The following is an 18,156-nucleotide window of genomic DNA, read 5'->3' on the forward strand; positions in this document are numbered from 1 at the left end:
CACGTTCTCCGGCAACGAATTCCAGAGTTTAATTATGCGTTGGGTGAATAAACATTTTCTCCGATTTGTTTTAAATTTACTACACTGTAGTTTAATCGCATGCCCCCTAGTCCTAGTATTTTTGGAAAGCGTGAACAGACGCTTCACATCCACCTGTTCCACTCCACTCATTATTTTATATACCTCTCATGTCTCCCCTCAGCCGTCTCTTCTCCAAGCTGAAAAGCCCTAGCCTCCTTAATCTTTCTTCATAATGACAGGCAACTCAAGGAACAATGGTTCCAAGAGTGATTTGACATTTATGTACAGAAGGTAAGCATTTATGAGTACACAGGAACATCAGAGTTTTCAGATAGCTGAGTATTGAAGCGTAAGGATGGCAAGTACCAGTGAGAAATGCCTTCATACCTCAGCAGTTATGTTGCCTTGAAAATGTAAATGTGGCACAGATTCTATGCAGCCTGCATTAAAAGAATCCCCTGTGGCTGGAAAATGATTATAGGTGAGAGTTCATCCTCCTTCCTGGAGCTCAGGGCTTTACTAGGAGCTCAGTATTCTTGTTCCAGTCAAACCCCCTGCTCCTTCTCTCTCCAGCTTTTCTATGATTCTCTGGGGAGTGTGGGGGGGGGGGGGGGGGAGTAATTTTTGAGCATAAGTAATGTAGTGGTGTTAAGAGTTACTTAAATCTCCTTCTCTAGCATATAGTAATGGCCAAAGACAACTACAGAAGTTCTGAGGCTTCAGCATGAACTGCTGTCAATGTGATAATGCTGCTCGATCACTTCAAGGTACTCAGACTGGGAGAAGTCTGGGCTAGACTGGACTTACAGGAACTTTGGATAAGATTAAATACATTTGGGTATGAGAGCTGTGCCTACATTTGAATGAATAGATGTTTCTTGGTCAGTCTGTGCAAAGTGGAGGATGTTAATGGAGTGTTTATGGTGGCTTCTTCACCAGTGTGCTCTGAATATTTTATTTACACCAAATACTTTCTGAATATTTGTCTCAGATATTTGTGCTCTTGAACATTAAAATTCTTTTTGACCTCAATTCCCAGATTTCTTGTTTGCTTTGAATCCCATCGTTATACAAACACATTCAAAGCATGCGGCAAAATAGTTCATACAGCTGCATTTTTGTATTCATCACTATATTAAAAAAATAGTAACACCTGAAGACAAACAATACTGATAAAATACTCTCAAATTCAAGCCAAACACCTGAGTTTTTAGCCAGAACTGGACCCAATGTCAAAATATGTTGTTTGACTTACCAAGCATTTTCATGTCTTGACATATTTTTACCATGACTAATCCATAGTCTTGGTGTATTCAGATCAACTTTGTAAAGAGCCTGTAGCAGGAAAGTTTATACAATTTCACACTGATGTATTCATCTTACTAACAATCCTAAAAGTGTCCATTCTACAAAAGTTATTTATTTTATTTATTTAAAAATGTATATTCCGCCTACAACTAAGTGGATTACAATAGCAATTTTTGCATGAGACAATCAAATATCTCAAACTGTTCGTGATACCTGTTTTGGCAGCTTGAGAAAATATTGCAAATTAAATACCTCTAATTATTCTGCCATCTGTGGCGATCAGAAACTGTGGTCCAGAAGCTTTAGTGTGAGTGCAAGCAATAACAGTTTACATGTCTTACATGCTACTGTTGGTGTCTGTCTTAGGTGAGACATGTGCTGTACCAAAAGATGATACTCTGGTGGAAAACGACGAGGTCTACTATCCAAAAAAAGGAGGTAATTGCTTTTTAGATATTATGCAAAGGAACACTATGGACTTATGGACTCAGAAAGACTGTTGTAAAATGCTTTCTACTGATGAGGGGACCTAAGACAATATCCCCATTAGAAAAAGACCCAAACATTTGGTATAGCTTTTCTCTGTAATTTTAAGGTTTTCTTACAGAGAACTGTTTAGGTTGCTGCCTTCTTTGGTAACCTGTTGCCTCCCTGGTTGGCTAAATAGGGCATTGAGGGCAGCTAAGAAGATCTATGGCAGATGTAACATAGGCTTTCACTGTATGGTATCAGGGCACCTAAAAGGAGGTGCCCATTTATTGAAGTGGCTCCAAAAGTCTTGGCTGGCCTTGAACTGGGTTCTGCCTGAGTCAGAGCTGGTGCCTTTTATAGGCATGGGGTTGATAGCCTGGTGTATGGCTCGGTCCCAGAGGATCTAGATTAGCCATCAAGGGATTCTAAAGGCATGCTAGATCAGCAGGAACACACTTCCAACATTTAGAAGGCTAGGATGCCAAGAAACTGTATGGATCTGGTTCAGACCTTTGAGATCCATTACTGACCTTATGAAGCCGTTCTCTTGTATAGTCAAAGTCTAATCTAGTCTTCTATTATCAAATCTTGCCCAAAGCTGAGGTAGCCATCTGTCCAGGGGAAGATAGATTGGTATCCTGAGCCCAGACCGGATTGTACATAGCCCTAAACAATAAGTATTTGCATTCTAAACTTTGTAAATCCATTTCCTGACTTATAAGTACTACATGCATATCTGTGTTTCAGCCCTACCTATATATAAATCAGCATCAAGACACTGTTGTCAGAGTGGTATGCTACTGCAAAAGCTTCAAAACTAGCAAGAAAACATCTGTTATGATTCAGGCTCCAAAACATGGAGAAAACTTCCAAGAGTGTATAACTGCATTTTAGTGCTATGTGCCCTTCAGAAACCTTCCAGCTTGCACCAGCTTTGAGTCAGTTCAGTTGGAGGTCTTCACTTAAAGGGCACTGATATTTAAATGCATATTTATTTAATCACTCTAGAATGCTTCATCGCATCGGTAAGAAGCCCAGCTTATGTAAAGAAAGTAGAGAATGCATTTGGTGCCTGGATGATGGACTCTGGAAACAGAAGTGATGAAAGAATTTGGATCGCTGAGCATTTTTCAGGTACAGTAGTAGTAGTAGCTGATATCTGAAGGCTATAAATAGCAAGTCAATTGCTGGGCACTGAAACATGGCCGCATTTCCATCCAATCACAATCTAACATTGGATTTATAGGAGCATATCATCAGTTTGAAATAAATTTAAAGGTAGACTGCCAGAATTAAAAAAAAACAATATACATTTGTGTCAGTGAGCACTGTAATCTATTATAATTGCCTTTGATACTTGATTCATTCATTTTGTTTGTGATATTTTTAATAGGGTTCTGCAAGAGTGCAACTGGACTTGCATGTATATGACATTTCTGCAGTGACATTGCTGCTTTGATATCAAAGTCCAGTTTTTACTATTGCAGTAATCCTGGAATCAGTTGCAGGTACTACATCGAGGCACTACTTTATTTATTTATTTATTTAAAACACTTCTAACCCACCTATAAACTAGGTGGCTTCCATAAAAACATACATACCAATGTAAAACAAAACATTATTAATTAACAAAAATATAACATAAAATACTACTAATATAATCCAAAATATAAGGTGCTGCTGTTATAACTTCCAAAACTGCATTATATCAATAGTATGCTTGATCTCAAAAGTGTGTTTTTAATAATTTCTTGAATTGCTGGAAACTAGTAGTTTATTTATTTATTACATTTATATCCCACATTTTCTCACATAGCAGTAGGCTCAATGTGGCTTACAGGTTCTGGAGAGGAGAGTACCAACACCAGGAATATATACAGAGTGGAAAATAGAGTAACAGTAGGTGCAAGGAAGCTGATAACGTTCCGGAAAAGAGAATACAACTCTGGGACGAATATATATAGTAGCATATAGAGAGAAGTAATCCCCATGAGGCTGATAAGTCTCCAGGGATGGGACTACAGCTTCTAGTGAGCAATACAGAGTAGGATAAGGGTAGTTAAGCGAAGCAGATCTGGCAAGGCATTCCACATTAACGTTCCTGTTATAGAAAAAGCAGAAACCTGAGTAAAGATATAATGTACTGAAGACACCAATTGCAAACTCAGACATTTTGAGAAATCTGATCTTCAAGACCTTCCTGATGTAGACAGAAAAGTTGGCCAAAATACTAAGGCATTTTACCCTATATTACTTGATGAATTATATTCAAACCTTTATACTGCACTTGATATTTCACACACAACCAATGAAGTTGTTTCAAAAATGGAGTTATATGTTCAAATCTGGAAACACCAGAAACCAACCTAGAATTGCAATAATCAATTTTTGACAAAATCATAGCCTGCTACTACTACTACTTATCATTTCTAAAGCATTACTAGACGTACGCAGCGCTGTACACTTGAACATGAAGCGACAGTCCCTGCTCGACAGAGCTTACAATCTAATTAGGACAGACAAACAGGACAAACAAGAGATAAGGGAATATTAAAGTGAATAACACTTCTAAAATCCACTGTACATAACTTGGGTTTTAAATGAAACAACATCCATAATTGATGGAAAGATGATTTAACTACATGCATAATTTGTTCTTTCATTGAAAGATGACAGTTTAAGATTACACCCAACAATCTTATCTCCTACTGCATTGGTACATCAATTGCACCCACACAAAGAGACTGAGGCCAACATTCATCCTCTTATTTCCCTATCACAAGAATTTCAGTTTAATCCACATTTAAATTAAGTTTATTAGCTGTCATCCACTTACAAATTGCATTCATACAAGATGTCAAACGTGAGGACAACTGTTCTCCCCATGATACTGTTGAAAAAAAAATTGCATAAAGCCGGTACTCAACATCTAATGTTTCAAAAACTTCACACAAAGGGACCATATAAATGTTAAACAAAAGCGAAGATAAAGCGGACCCCTGTTGGACCCCTCTCAAAATAGGAATATATTTAGAAACCCCCGCCTCCGCTCTAAACTAACAAAAACACGGTCAGACAAATAGGATGCAAACCAATCATACACTTTACCCCCTATACCAAGCTTCTGTAGCCTAGCTAACAGGATATCTCCAACAACTGAAGGCAGATGACACATCCAGTGATATTAGACAATAACATACATTTTTAGCAATACTCCTTTTCCTGGTATCCACTGTAGAAATTAATAATGTCTCCATGCTATGAGCTTTTCTGAAACCATATTGAAATGTATTCAATCTCACTCTTCCACAAAATGTTCAAGTTGTTGCAAGACAACCTTCTCAATAACTTTTCCCCCAAAAGGGACCACAGAAATGGACCTGTAACTCATACAGTTAATCCATAGAAGCTAAGTTACCCAGTTCCAGGCTGGAGACTTTTTGGCCAGTCCTAATTTTGAATTTACATGCCAAAGCATTGTGGGGCTTGTAGTGCCTGACCCTGTCCACTGAAATAAGTGCTGCAAGTTCCATAATGCACCAGGATAGAATGGTCTGAAATCCAGGACTGTCTCAAAATCTCCAGCAGCCTGGAATTAGGTAACTTGCCATCTCTGATAGCCCTAAATTCACACCAGATTTATTAAAGGATGTAAAGCCTCTCGTATACCTGGCATTAAAGATGCATGAGTAGGGACCAAAATCATTCATGTGGCCATTAGGCATCATTATGGATGAGGATGCTGGTGAGGCATCAGAAAGAAGCCCTCCCTCCTCCCTTCTATATTAAATGGTGCTAGAGGCCATGAGCACTGTACTAGTGCCCACATTTACCAGTGCAGAATGATCAGAGGGGTCTAGAGCAGCAAACAATGAGCACGCCAGGGCTTAGCGTAGATAGCATGCAAATGTAGTCATGCTCATTTAAATGAGGTCATTTTGTATTCCTCCCCAATGATCAGAAAAGAGCGTCCGAAACAAAGGTTCCTTACAGCTGTAAAAATTAATGCCAGGTCTGAGCAGGCATTAGGGTATTGGAAGGGAGGATTTCCCTTGGTTCTGATACTTCTCTCATGGTTCTTTCTGCAAATTCTACCAGTTTTGATTACTTTTGGAAGCAGAAGGAAAACTGTGCAAGCCCTTGAGCTCTGGTTGTGAGAAATGATAAAGGGGATGGAACTCCTCTCGTATGAGGAAAGGCTAAAAAGGTTGGATGAGGGAAGATATGATTGAGGTCTACAAAATCCTGAGTGGTGTAGAATGAGTAGAAAATCGATTTTTTTTTACTCGTTCCAAAGGTACAAAAACTAGGGGACACTCGAGGAAGTTACATGGAAATACTTTTAAAATAAATAGGGGGAAATATTTTTTCACTCAACTCTTTGTTGGATTTGCATATGCAACTTAATTATCTCACAAGCCAATCAGCAGAAATAATTGCAAGTTAACAAGCAATTATTGACACTACACTTGGCATTAATTAGAATTTACATGCACAACTATCTAAACGTATTCTGCAAAGTAATATGCATAAATTCTACGGTGCATAGCCGTAAAAGGGGTATGGGCGGATTGTGGGCATTTCAAAAAACTATGCATTTTGTTATAGAATACACCCAACCCACACCTAATTTAGGCATCGGCATTTACAGCAAGTTTTATTTGGCTTAACTGCCGTGACTAAACTTAGTCGCACGGACTGGTGCTAGGCATATTCTATAAACCATGCCTAAATTTAGGCATACTTTATAGAATACACCTAGGCGTATTTCTTTGCTGCACCAATTTTTTTTAGGTGTGATAAATAGAATCTAGCCCAAAGTAGGATGTTTTGCCCAAAGGTAGGGCAGTATGGGATATATTTTTTTCTTTTTAAGTTGCCTGGTGCTTAAAATGGGAGGACTTGGATCCTGGGAGCAACGTCTTTATATATTTTGCTCCCAGTATGAGGCTGGGGGGGGGGGGGTAGATAACACTGGGTCACATAGTTCCATTAAGTTCAGCACTTTGCCTTGTGAGGGAACAGCTCAGGAACAGCCAAGAAAAGATAATTACCATCCTTTTCAATGAAATGCCTCATTAATGAGCTTCTTTGCATGTTTTACATCACAACAGGTCATTAATATGACGTTTAAATAAACTTTCACGTGTAGCAGACTTGAATGTTCACTACTGCAAAGATCTCTTTTGCAGAATCATCTGGCAAAAGTGGGTTTTCCACAGAAAATAGTGTAAACAGTGAAATGGCATATTTGCACATTTTTGGGGGCATGTTGCACTGTTCTCTGCGTAAAGCTCACTTTTGTAAACTGAGGGGTATGCTTACTAAGTGCGTTAGCGTTTTTAACGCGCCTGTAAATTTTAGGCGCATTATACACTAACTCGCCTATACATTTCTATGGGTGCATTAGCATTTAATGCGCATAAACCATTTACGCATATTAAAAATGCTCACGTGCCCATAGCGCTGCTTAGTAAACATAGGCGTGAGTTCACAATATAGTATATCAGTCTCTTTGCCTAGTCAGAGTCATTAAGATGTTTGCTCTACATACATAGATAGCTAATAAATCCAAAAGCCTCCTCCTTGTGTGGCTGTTATAGGAACACACAGTCACTCCTCTGGAGGATCTAAGAAATCCACTTTACATGCTTAAGAGTTTGCCTTTCACGTGCAAATCTGTTCTGTACTTTCACGCAGGCCTGATAGTAAAAGAGTTTGAAAATTTAACAGCGCTCTTAAATGACAATTACAAGACTGTCGAGCTGAAGTGGTTCTTTCATGGATGTGGACATCTAGTCTATAATCGATCACTTTATTATCACAAAGGAGGATCAGACACTATTGTGAGGTAAGTTTTTTAAAATATATATAAAATATATCAAGATAGATCTCATTTTATATATATATATATATATATATACAGTGGTGGAAATAAGTATTTGATCCCTTGCTGATTTTGTAAGTTTGCCCACTGACAAAGACATGAGCAGCCCATAATTGAAGGGTAGGTTATTGGTAACAGTGAGAGATAGCACATCACAAATTAAATCCGGAAAATCACATTGTGGAAAGTATATGAATTTATTTGCATTCTGCAGAGGGAAATAAGTATTTGATCCCCCACCAACCAGTAAGAGATCTGGCCCCTACAGACCAGGTAGATGCTCCAAATCAACTCGTTACCTGCATGACAGACAGCTGTCGGCAATGGTCACCTGTATGAAAGACACCTGTCCACAGACTCAGTGAATCAGTCAGACTCTAACCTCTACAAAATGGCCAAGAGCAAGGAGCTGTCTAAGGATGTCAGGGACAAGATCATACACCTGCACAAGGCTGGAATGGGCTACAAAACCATCAGTAAGACGCTGGGCGAGAAGGAGACAACTGTTGGTGCCATAGTAAGAAAATGGAAGAAGTACAAAATGACTGTCAATCGACAAAGATCTGGGGCTCCACGCAAAATCTCACCTCGTGGGGTATCTTTGATCATGAGGAAGGTTAGAAATCAGCCTACAACTACAAGGGGGGAACTTGTCAATGATCTCAAGGCAGCTGGGACCACTGTCACCACGAAAACCATTGGTAACACATTACGACATAACGGATTGCAATCCTGCAGTGCCCGCAAGGTCCCCCTGCTCCGGAAGGCACATGTGACGGCCCGTCTGAAGTTTGCCAGTGAACACCTGGATGATGCCGAGAGTGATTGGGAGAAGGTGCTGTGGTCAGATGAGACAAAAATTGAGCTCTTTGGCATGAACTCAACTCGCCGTGTTTGGAGGAAGAGAAATGCTGCCTATGACCCAAAGAACACCGTCCCCACTGTCAAGCATGGAGGTGGAAATGTTATGTTTTGGGGGTGTTTCTCTGCTAAGGGCACAGGACTACTTCACCGCATCAATGGGAGAATGGATGGGGCCATGTACCGTACAATTCTGAGTGACAACCTCCTTCCCTCCGCCAGGGCCTTAAAAATGGGTCGTGGCTGGGTCTTCCAGCACGACAATGACCCAAAACATACAGCCAAGGCAACAAAGGAGTGGCTCAGGAAGAAGCACATTAGGGTCATGGAGTGGCCTAGCCAGTCACCAGACCTTAATCCCATTGAAAACTTATGGAGGGAGCTGAAGCTGCGAGTTGCCAAGCGACAGCCCAGAACTCTTAATGATTTAGAGATGATCTGCAAAGAGGAGTGGACCAAAATTCCTCCTGACATGTGTGCAAACCTCATCATCAACTACAGAAGACGTCTGACCGCTGTGCTTGCCAACAAGGGTTTTGCCACCAAGTATTAGGTCTTGTTTGCCAGAGGGATTAAATACTTATTTCCCTCTGCAGAATGCAAATAAATTCATATACTTTCCACAATGTGATTTTCCGGATTTAATTTGTGATGTGCTATCTCTCACTGTTACCAATAACCTACCCTTCAATTATGGGCTGCTCATGTCTTTGTCAGTGGGCAAACTTACAAAATCAGCAAGGGATCAAATACTTATTTCCACCACTGTATATATATATATATATATATATATATATATATATATATATATATATACTTTAGATGCATTTATATTAATGTCAAGAAACATCATGAGGTGGCAAAAACATTTACAGAAAGAAAAAATTCAAAAACAGAAAAATATTATTGTATCCCCGAAATGCACAAGTCCATAAATGTTGAAACATCTGGTTTGTAATCACTTTCTTAAAACTCCATTTGGAGAACCATTCCTGCACTCAATGAATATGAGTGGGGGAGGGGGAAGAGAGGGGAGGAAGACACTTTTTGTACACTTTTGTCAGAGAAAAGCTCATAGAAAATATAGTTAAACACTTGATTAAGGGGCTCTTTACTGAGCTGCGTTAGGCGCTAATGCTCACCTAATGCCAGAAAAATGGCCTTATTGCAGGATGTGTTAAAGTGTGTGAAGAACATGGTAAACAGATTTGGGGAATTTTTTAAGGGGTGTGCCAGGGGTGGAGAGTGGGTATTGCTGCGCTAACCAGCTAGTATGCTGACATTACCGCTATGCTAACCGGTTAATGTGTCTATAATGCAGGAGCCCTTAGCGCCTCCTAAATGCGGAAAGTGCGCTTGAGTTACTTTTCTAAAAATGGTTATCAGCAGGGGCGTAGCCAGACTTTGGCGGCAGGGGGATCCAGAGCCCGAGGTGAGGGGGCACATTTTACCCCCCCTTGCACTGCTGACCCCCCTCCTGCCATTGCTGACCCCGCCACCGCCACCACCAACAACTTTGCCCCCTCCCGCCGCCAACCCTCCCCCACCGCTGCCTACTTTTGCTGGTGGGTGACCCCAACCCCTGCCAGCCGAGGTCCTCTTCTTCCGGCACAAGGCTTCGTTCTGTTTCTGTTGAGTCTGACGTCCTGCACATGCCTTTCCCAGTCCCTATCAGGTTTAAGCATTTAACTCGCCATTAAACTAGATCGGGGTCCTCAATTTAGTTCTCAGGTATACCCAGCCAATCAGGTTTTCTAGATATCCACCATGAATATGCATAAGACAAATTTGGATGTACTGTCTTAATTGTATGAAAATCTCTCTCATGCATATTCATGGTGGATATCTTGAAAACCTGACTGGTTGGGTGTGTCCTGAGCACTGGGTTGAGAACCCCTGAACTAGACAGTAATCGGCTTCCTCTACGATAGGGGTTGCCAACCTCAGTCCTTGAGCGTCGCAATCCAGTCAGGTTTCCACCAATGAATGTGCACAAGATCTATTTGTCTGCACTACCTCCATTGTATGCAAATAGATCTCACACATATTCATTGTGAGCTCACCTAGCTTCTCCACATCAAACCCTTTAGTATTACAGCTCCAATGGTTTTCAGCTCCAGGATAGTAAGCTATTAGTGACCCCACTGATCCAGATCTCAAAGAATTAATTTCTGCACTGAAAATAATCTTGCTTTCTTTTTGGGTTCTACAGCCTGATCTGTTATGCTAATGGCGCTCTCCTGTGCCCCATTGCTCCTTGGCATCTTGTGCTGATGTGTTTGGTGTGCCATCATCGGTTTGTGCCAGTGCTTTTAAGCCCAGTTAGTTTCTTCCTTCAGGACTAAATGAGGTGTCAGACTTAGTGCGAACCACAGATTGTTTGCCTTGCCAATGTCCATCCCTCCCATCACTAGTGAGGCCTCAGAAGCAGTAGGATACAATATAATCCGATTCCCCTTATGCTTATTTATAGAAGCACTAGGGAAAGTGGAGGAGTGGCCTAGTGGTTAGGGTGGTGGACTTTGGTCCTGAGGAACTGAGTTTGATTCCCACTTCAGGCACAGGCAGCTCCTTGTGACTCTGGGCAAGTCACTTAACCCTCCATTGCCACATTGAGCCTGCCATGAGTGGGAAAGCATGGGGTACAAATGTAACAAAAAAAGGAACAGGACAATGTCATCTTCAAGATGACTACGATGGATGCTTCTCCCATTTCCCAACTTACAGGTCTCATTTTTAGTGACACTCATTTATGATTGGTTTATAGTTGAAGACTTGCTTCTGTATGTCACTGGGACTCTTGCAAAATATTTGTAGAACATACATTAGTGTGACTGATGGTCTCTTGTTTTGACCTGTCATATAGTCATTTGTCATATGGTCAGAGCATGTTTCTCATGGAGGAGTAGCAGCCTAATGATTAGTGCAGTGGACTTTGATCCTGGCAACCTGGGTTCGATTCCCACTGCAGCTCCTTGTGACCTTGGGCAAGTCACTTAAACCTCCATTACCCCAGGCACAAAAAGCTTAGATTGTGAGCCCTCTAGAGACAGAGAAACTACCTGTATATTGTGTGTACAGCACTGCTTATGTCTAGTAGCTCTACAGAAATAATTTTTAGTAGTAGTATTTATCCAGGTGTCTTCTTGAGACTGGGAGACAGATGATAATTAATTCACTTTAATGCTCAGGGCTTTTGGCCATATTAGTATTATTTTCTTATGTAATTTTTTTTAAATTTCTGCATACTTCTATATAATTCTTTTATGCCATCCTTGATAAGACTTCTTTTGGATATTGAGTAATTGTTGATTTGCTCATTTATTTATTGCCCCTCCTCGCTGGTTACAATGGGGCAGATATTTAAATCACTTGCATGGGGCTATCCAGTGATATTCGGCGGCATTTAACTAGATAGTTCTGTTGAATATCCTGTCTAAACACCCATGTCAAAACTGGCTAGTTTATGGGCAGTCTGTGGGTGGAGTTAGAGCAGAGCAGAAACCTAGCTGGTTAGATTTTCACTCTGTTAACTGGCTGAGGGAACTGCACAGGAGTTAATATCAGCTGGTGCCTGGTTAAAATTCAGGGTCCTAGCCTAAAGTGCTGCCATCCACCTCCCTTCCTTGCAGCCCTCTGCAGGATCATCCAATCTCCCCTTCCAATCCTCCCCCAAAATGCCATGCAAGATCCCCCCCCCCCCTTTTGATGCCCACTCCTCCCACCTCCCAGAAGCACAGCAAGCTTGCACATGCTGGATCCCCCTCCCTCCCCCAGAACAGAATTTTGCTGGTGGTCTACTGGGGAAATGGGAGGAATGATGCTCACTTGCTCCTGCCCGTTGCAGCTGCCTCTCTAAAAAGTTACAATCCTAATTGACACCTGTCACATACAATTGCATAGATCCCAGTGCTATTAATCGGGACACTACTATATAATTGACTGAGCTTCTTATCTTTCACCCTAAACCAACCTCTCCTCTGCCCTCATTCTTATCCTTCTTGTCTCATCAGCTTGTAACCTTGGGGTCATCTTCGACTCCCCACTCTCCTTTTCTGCACATATTCAGCAGACTGCTAAAACCTGTTGTTCCTTTCTGTATAATATCACCAAAATTCGCCCTTTCCTTTCTGAGCACACTACCAGAACCCTCATCCACACTCTTATCACCTCTTGCTTAGACTATTGCAACTTGCTTCTCACAGGTCTCCCACTTAGCCATCTCTCTCCTCTTCACTCTGTTCAAAATTCTGCTGCACGACTAATATTCCACCAGTGTCGCTATGCTATTAGCCCTCTCCTCAAATCACTTCACTGGCTTCCTATCCATTTCCGCATACAGTTGAAACTCCTCTTATTGACTTATAAGTGCATTCACTCTGCAGCTCCTCAGTACCTCTCCACTCTCATCTCTCCCTATGCACCTCCCCGGGAACTCCGTTCACTGGGTAAATCTCTCTTTTCTGCACCCTTCGCCTCCACCGCTAACTCCAGACTCCGTTCCCGTTATCTTGCTGTACTATATATGCCTGGAATAGACTTCCTGAGCCGGTACGTCAAGCTCCAGCTCTGGCCATCTTCAAATCTAAGCTAAAAGCCCACCTTTTTGATGCTGCTTTTAACGGCTAACCCTTATTCACTTGTTCAGAGCCCTTATTTTATTATCTTCACTTTTAATATTCCATTATCTCTTATTTGTCCTGTTTGTCTGTCCTAATTAGATTGTAAGCTCTGTTGAGCAGGGACTGTCTTTTCATGCTCAAGTGTACAGCACTGCATACGCCTATTAGCGCTATAGAAATGATAAGTAGTAGTAGTATAATTGTCAAATGTGGCAGTCACATTGAGAGACCAAACCCATTCCCATCAATACTCACCACAGTCCAAAGGGATCATCACTATAACTAAAGAACTTAAAAATGTTTTCATTTATTCAGATGCTCTATAAACCTTGTACTAAACAAAACAATTCTGGCAAAAGACAAATTTCTAAACAATTTATCTCTCTACTGATATTTTATTTTCAGATTTGAATTTGATACAGAGTCAGTAAAAACACTGAAGATTGAAAATGCAGTGTACCATGGCCGTAACTATCTCTTCTCTAATTCCAAATCGTATTTCAACCTGGCAGTGGATGAAAAAGGTCTATGGATTATCTACTCATCAAGTGTGGATGAGAACATCATTGTAGCAAATCTCGATGAAAAAACATTCTCAGTCGTTAAGCTTATCAATACAACATATCCTAAAACCAAAGCTGGTAATGCATTCATAGCCTGTGGAATTCTGTATGTCACCGATACAAAGGATATGAGAGTAACATTTGCATTTGATTTGTTAAAAGGGAAGCAGGTTGGTGCAAGTTTTGATTTACGATCTTCAAGTTCGGATCTTGCCATGCTATCATACAGTCCAAGAGATAAGCATTTGTATGCATGGGAAAATGGCTATTTAATGGAATATCCTGTACATTTTTTGTCAGATGATTAAATATATATGTGAATAAGCTATACTATAGAAACTATTCTCATCTGTAAAATGCACTTGTTAATGCTCTATATATTTACAGTCAGAATGGAGAACTGTCAGCTCATTCCATTATTTTATAACCATCTGCTGTGTCTATGAATAAGAGTACATTGGGTATATTTTTACAGGGCTTTGGGTAATATTACTACAGAAAACCGACTGTATACATACTTTTTGTAATAACAGTCTATTAATCATACATCAAATATCTGATTTAAAACAGCAAGCTTGATGAGTTTAAGTAACATACTATAATGGGTTAAAAAATGCCTAATTCCAAAGAATATACATTCCTACTTGTATATGCTGTTGTAAAAATGATACCTTGAATAAGAATGTATCTGCTATCTACAAGAATTACTACTTCTGTTCATGTTGTGATACTTCCTAAAAATCAACAGTTTAGAAATTTTGAGAGTCAGATGCCACACTTTAGTTCCCTTGTTTTCCTTATTAAATTGTGGCTTGAAGCTTCACAGTGGTTACAAATTGAATCCTAAAATGAAGCAGTGAATGACACTCAGTGCCCTACAAGAATACACTTAACAGCCGAGAGACACATTAAGAGGCCCTTTTACAAAGGCGCAGGAGGGCCTACGTGTGTACAGCATGTGCCAAATCGTCACTACTGCCCGGCTAGCACGTGAGCCAAGCGGTAATTCTGAATTCGGCATTGCCGAATCCCGTGGCAGAAAATAATTTTCTATTTTCTACTATGGACAGCTTACCTAGCGGTGCACGCTGCATGCTTACCACGGAGGTAGCACGAGACCTTACCGCTAGGTCAATGGGGGTTGGTAAGGTCCCAGGCCAAAAATGGACGTGTGCTGGTTTCAATTTTAGTGCACGTCCATTTTCTGGCCCCTTTAAAAAAAAGGTCCTTTTTGCTAGACACGGTAAAAAATAGCCCAGCGTGCGCCCATAAGACGCGCTTGCGCTAACCCAGGCCACATTTTACTGTGGATTAGTAAAAAGGCCCCTAAATGAAGTGGTGGCCAGCACTCAGGGCCCTGCAAAAATACACTTAATTGCTTTTTTCAAAGATGTTAATTACTGCTTTGTGCAAATTTTTGCCCTAATTGCAGATCGCGTACATAAATCAGCCAAAGCACAGGACAGCCCATACATGTTTTCCAATCTATCTTAAATATGTTAAGGTTGTAGTACTATGATTTTCCCTCTCAAGCATATTTTGTTTCCCCTGCAATTTTAAAATCAGACTTTAAAATCATCTGGAAAATAGTAGCATGAAACAAACCTCCTCAAAATCCAAATAATGGAACTATTTCACCAAAGGTTATTTTCTGAATTTCTGGTCAAAGAATAAAATCACCCAAATATACCTTAAAGGTTATGTACCAGAGTTTTTCCTTTCCATTTTAGCACGGACTTGGACAAGTCAGGTTTATTAATATATCATACACCACATATGATCTTACAAACCCATGAAGGAATGAAAATACATTTTGAAGAAAAGAGCATAGATCATCTCTATTTTTAAATCTGAAGAGGCAGCTACAATTTTATCTGTAGATTCTGTACCAGTTCTCAGAGAAAATGTACACCTGCTGCTTTCTCTTTCATACGTGCCATGGTGTAAAATACTCAAACTACCCTATCCCTGTGCATACTCTTCATCTAAGAAGTAGGGAAGGGATGTTAGGCAACCAATCCAAAATAGGACTCCAGAGGTTAGTGAAGTAATAGTTGTTTATTGCCACAAAGAGGATCAATGGACTCAACACAGTCCAGTGTTTCGGCAGTGATGTGCCTGCTTCAGGAGTCAAAGTCTCTGTGTAAACCATAAATGTTGTCAAGGTGGAACAAAGCCACTAGGGCTTAGGATTCTCCAACCAGAATCTTAAGCCATAGTGGCTTTTTGAGCGAACTTTTTGGCGTTTCAAATTCTGGTTGCAGAATCTTAAGGCATAGTGGCTTTGTTCCACCTTTATCTCTCTTGGGAGAACGTTTTTGGTTTACACAGAGACTGACTCCTGAAGCAGGCACATTACTGCTGAAACCCGGGACCATGTCACATCCATTGAACCTTTTTGTGGCAATAAATAACTTTTACTTCACTAACGTCTGGACTCCTGTTTTGGATTGGTTGCCTAACGTCCCTTCCCTACTTTTTGGATAGTATTGTTTTGTAGGGAATCCTTCCTTGACTTGTCAGGTGTTTGGAATACACTTCATCTGCCAGCATGTGTATTTACTAAAATAGGCGCCAACATTCAAACATACTTTACCTCTGGATTCTATATCTTGTGCCCAAATTTACGCACCCTACTGTAATGCATGCACAAAAATTGACTAATGAGCTTGGAAACATCAATAATTGGATGCTGACAACCAATTATTGATGTTGATTGGCAGTCAAACCGCACATATCTGAAAAGGGGTTGTGACCAGGGTGTTCTAAAACGTTGCATGGAAATTTACAGAATTCACCTGGTGCATCTAAGTTGGGCACCAGGATTTACCCCTATTAGCAGGCATAAATTCAGCACCCAAAAGTTAAGTGTCTGATCTGCACTGAATGCTATTTTATATAAGGTGCACTTCCTTTACAGAATAACACTTAGCACTATATTTTTTCAGTGCCATTGACTGACTTCTTTCCTACACGTGCAAATATTTAGAATACTAGCTTATGTGCGTTCATGGCCTCCCACCCCCCCCCCCCATACCCTGCTCTCTCCCTTGCCCTCCCCCCATGTCCAGCAACCCTCCTCTTTCCCTTGGCCTCCCCCCGTCCACCAACCCTGCCCTCCCCCCATGTCCAGCAACCCACCTCTCTCCCCTGCCCTCCCATGTCCAGCAACCCTCCTCTTTCCCTTGGCCTCCCCCGTCCACCAACCTTGCTCTCTCCCCTGCTCGCCGCTGCTCCCTCCCCCCTTCGTGCCGGGCCCCCTGCATTGACATGACAGCGCCTCTCACCTCCGTGTGATGTTGGGGAGGGGAGTGGAGATTGGTGCGCTGGCAACCTCGGGATGCCGGGCTCTCAAAGGCGGTTCCCATGGTGGACTCTGCGGCCATCCGGTTCTCAGAGAGGGGGGCTGCTGCTGCTCTTTTGGCTGTCTCCCTCCCCTTAGCAACACACATAGCCTCCGTTGGTGGAAGGGGTGGGACAGCGCCGCCGGCAATGGATCACTGTGACCTGCTGCGCATGTACAGAACGTTGATGACAGCTGCTCTCTACTGCGCATTTGCGGGTGAGTCGGTCACAGCTCATTTATATAGTAGGATGCTTAGTTGATAATTCAGTGCCTATATCTACGCATATCCATTTACACCAACGAAAATGTAGCGTAAATCCAAGTGTGTCGATTTAGACACACTGGGCCATATTCTATAACTAGGTGCGTAAATCTCGGAACACCCACTTTTGCCTGTGCATGTTAGAAGTTTGGCGCATATCATTACAGAATACGCTTAGTGACTTGTTCACCTAAATTTTAATCAGTGCCAATTAGTGCTCATTATTGCTTGTTAAGTGCCGTTATTAGCGCTCATTAGCATGTTAAGTTACACGCATTATGCGTGCATCTCTAGGTGACCTATAAAGAATCAGGGGGTATGTGCCATTAATCATTTATGCAAAATAAAATCAATGCATCCAAGAAGTCTCAATCACTTTTATATGAAATCTTACTGGATTTAACTAATAAAAGGACCTCAGCAGTATCACTTTGTGGCTTCGAAGGTTTTTCTAGTGACGGACAATATTGGTATTTAAATCACTGTAGAAAAACCTTTGAAGCCACAACATGATACCGCTGAGGGCCTTAGGGGGATCTTTTACTAAGCAAGCGGTAAGCCCAATGGAAGAACTGTTGGGCTACCGCAGCAGCCCGGTGCTAGTTCCCACCCCCCAGTGTGCACCATTTCCAGTGCTACAAAAATATATATTATTTTTGTAGCGCTGGAGTTTACCTGGAGATAAACGGCACTGCCCGGCTATTACTAGGTTAGCATGGGAGCCCTTACCACCACAATGGGTGGTGGTAAATGTTCCCCTCAAAATGGATGCGTGGCAAGTGCTTCACTTGCCGCATGACCATTTCTTTAAAAAA

General features: G+C 41.3%; 1 protein-coding gene across 1 annotated transcript in view; it reads left to right on the plus strand.

The window, feature by feature from the left end:
* Positions 1-14,873, plus strand: part of GLDN (gliomedin) — a 75,868-nt gene extending 60,995 nt beyond the window's left edge. Inside the window, exons 7-10 of the mRNA XM_030189436.1 lie at positions 1,696-1,767; positions 2,809-2,934; positions 7,501-7,651; positions 13,576-14,873. Coding sequence (XP_030045296.1) covers positions 1,696-1,767; positions 2,809-2,934; positions 7,501-7,651; positions 13,576-14,041 — 815 coding nt within the window. The 3' untranslated portion in view covers positions 14,042-14,873. The remainder of the gene's footprint in view (positions 1-1,695; positions 1,768-2,808; positions 2,935-7,500; positions 7,652-13,575) is intronic.
* Positions 14,874-18,156: the final 3,283 nt, after the last annotated feature.

Source organism: Microcaecilia unicolor, chromosome 1, assembly GCF_901765095.1.
Source record: "Microcaecilia unicolor chromosome 1, aMicUni1.1, whole genome shotgun sequence".
Classification (NCBI taxonomy): Eukaryota; Metazoa; Chordata; class Amphibia; order Gymnophiona; family Siphonopidae; genus Microcaecilia; species Microcaecilia unicolor.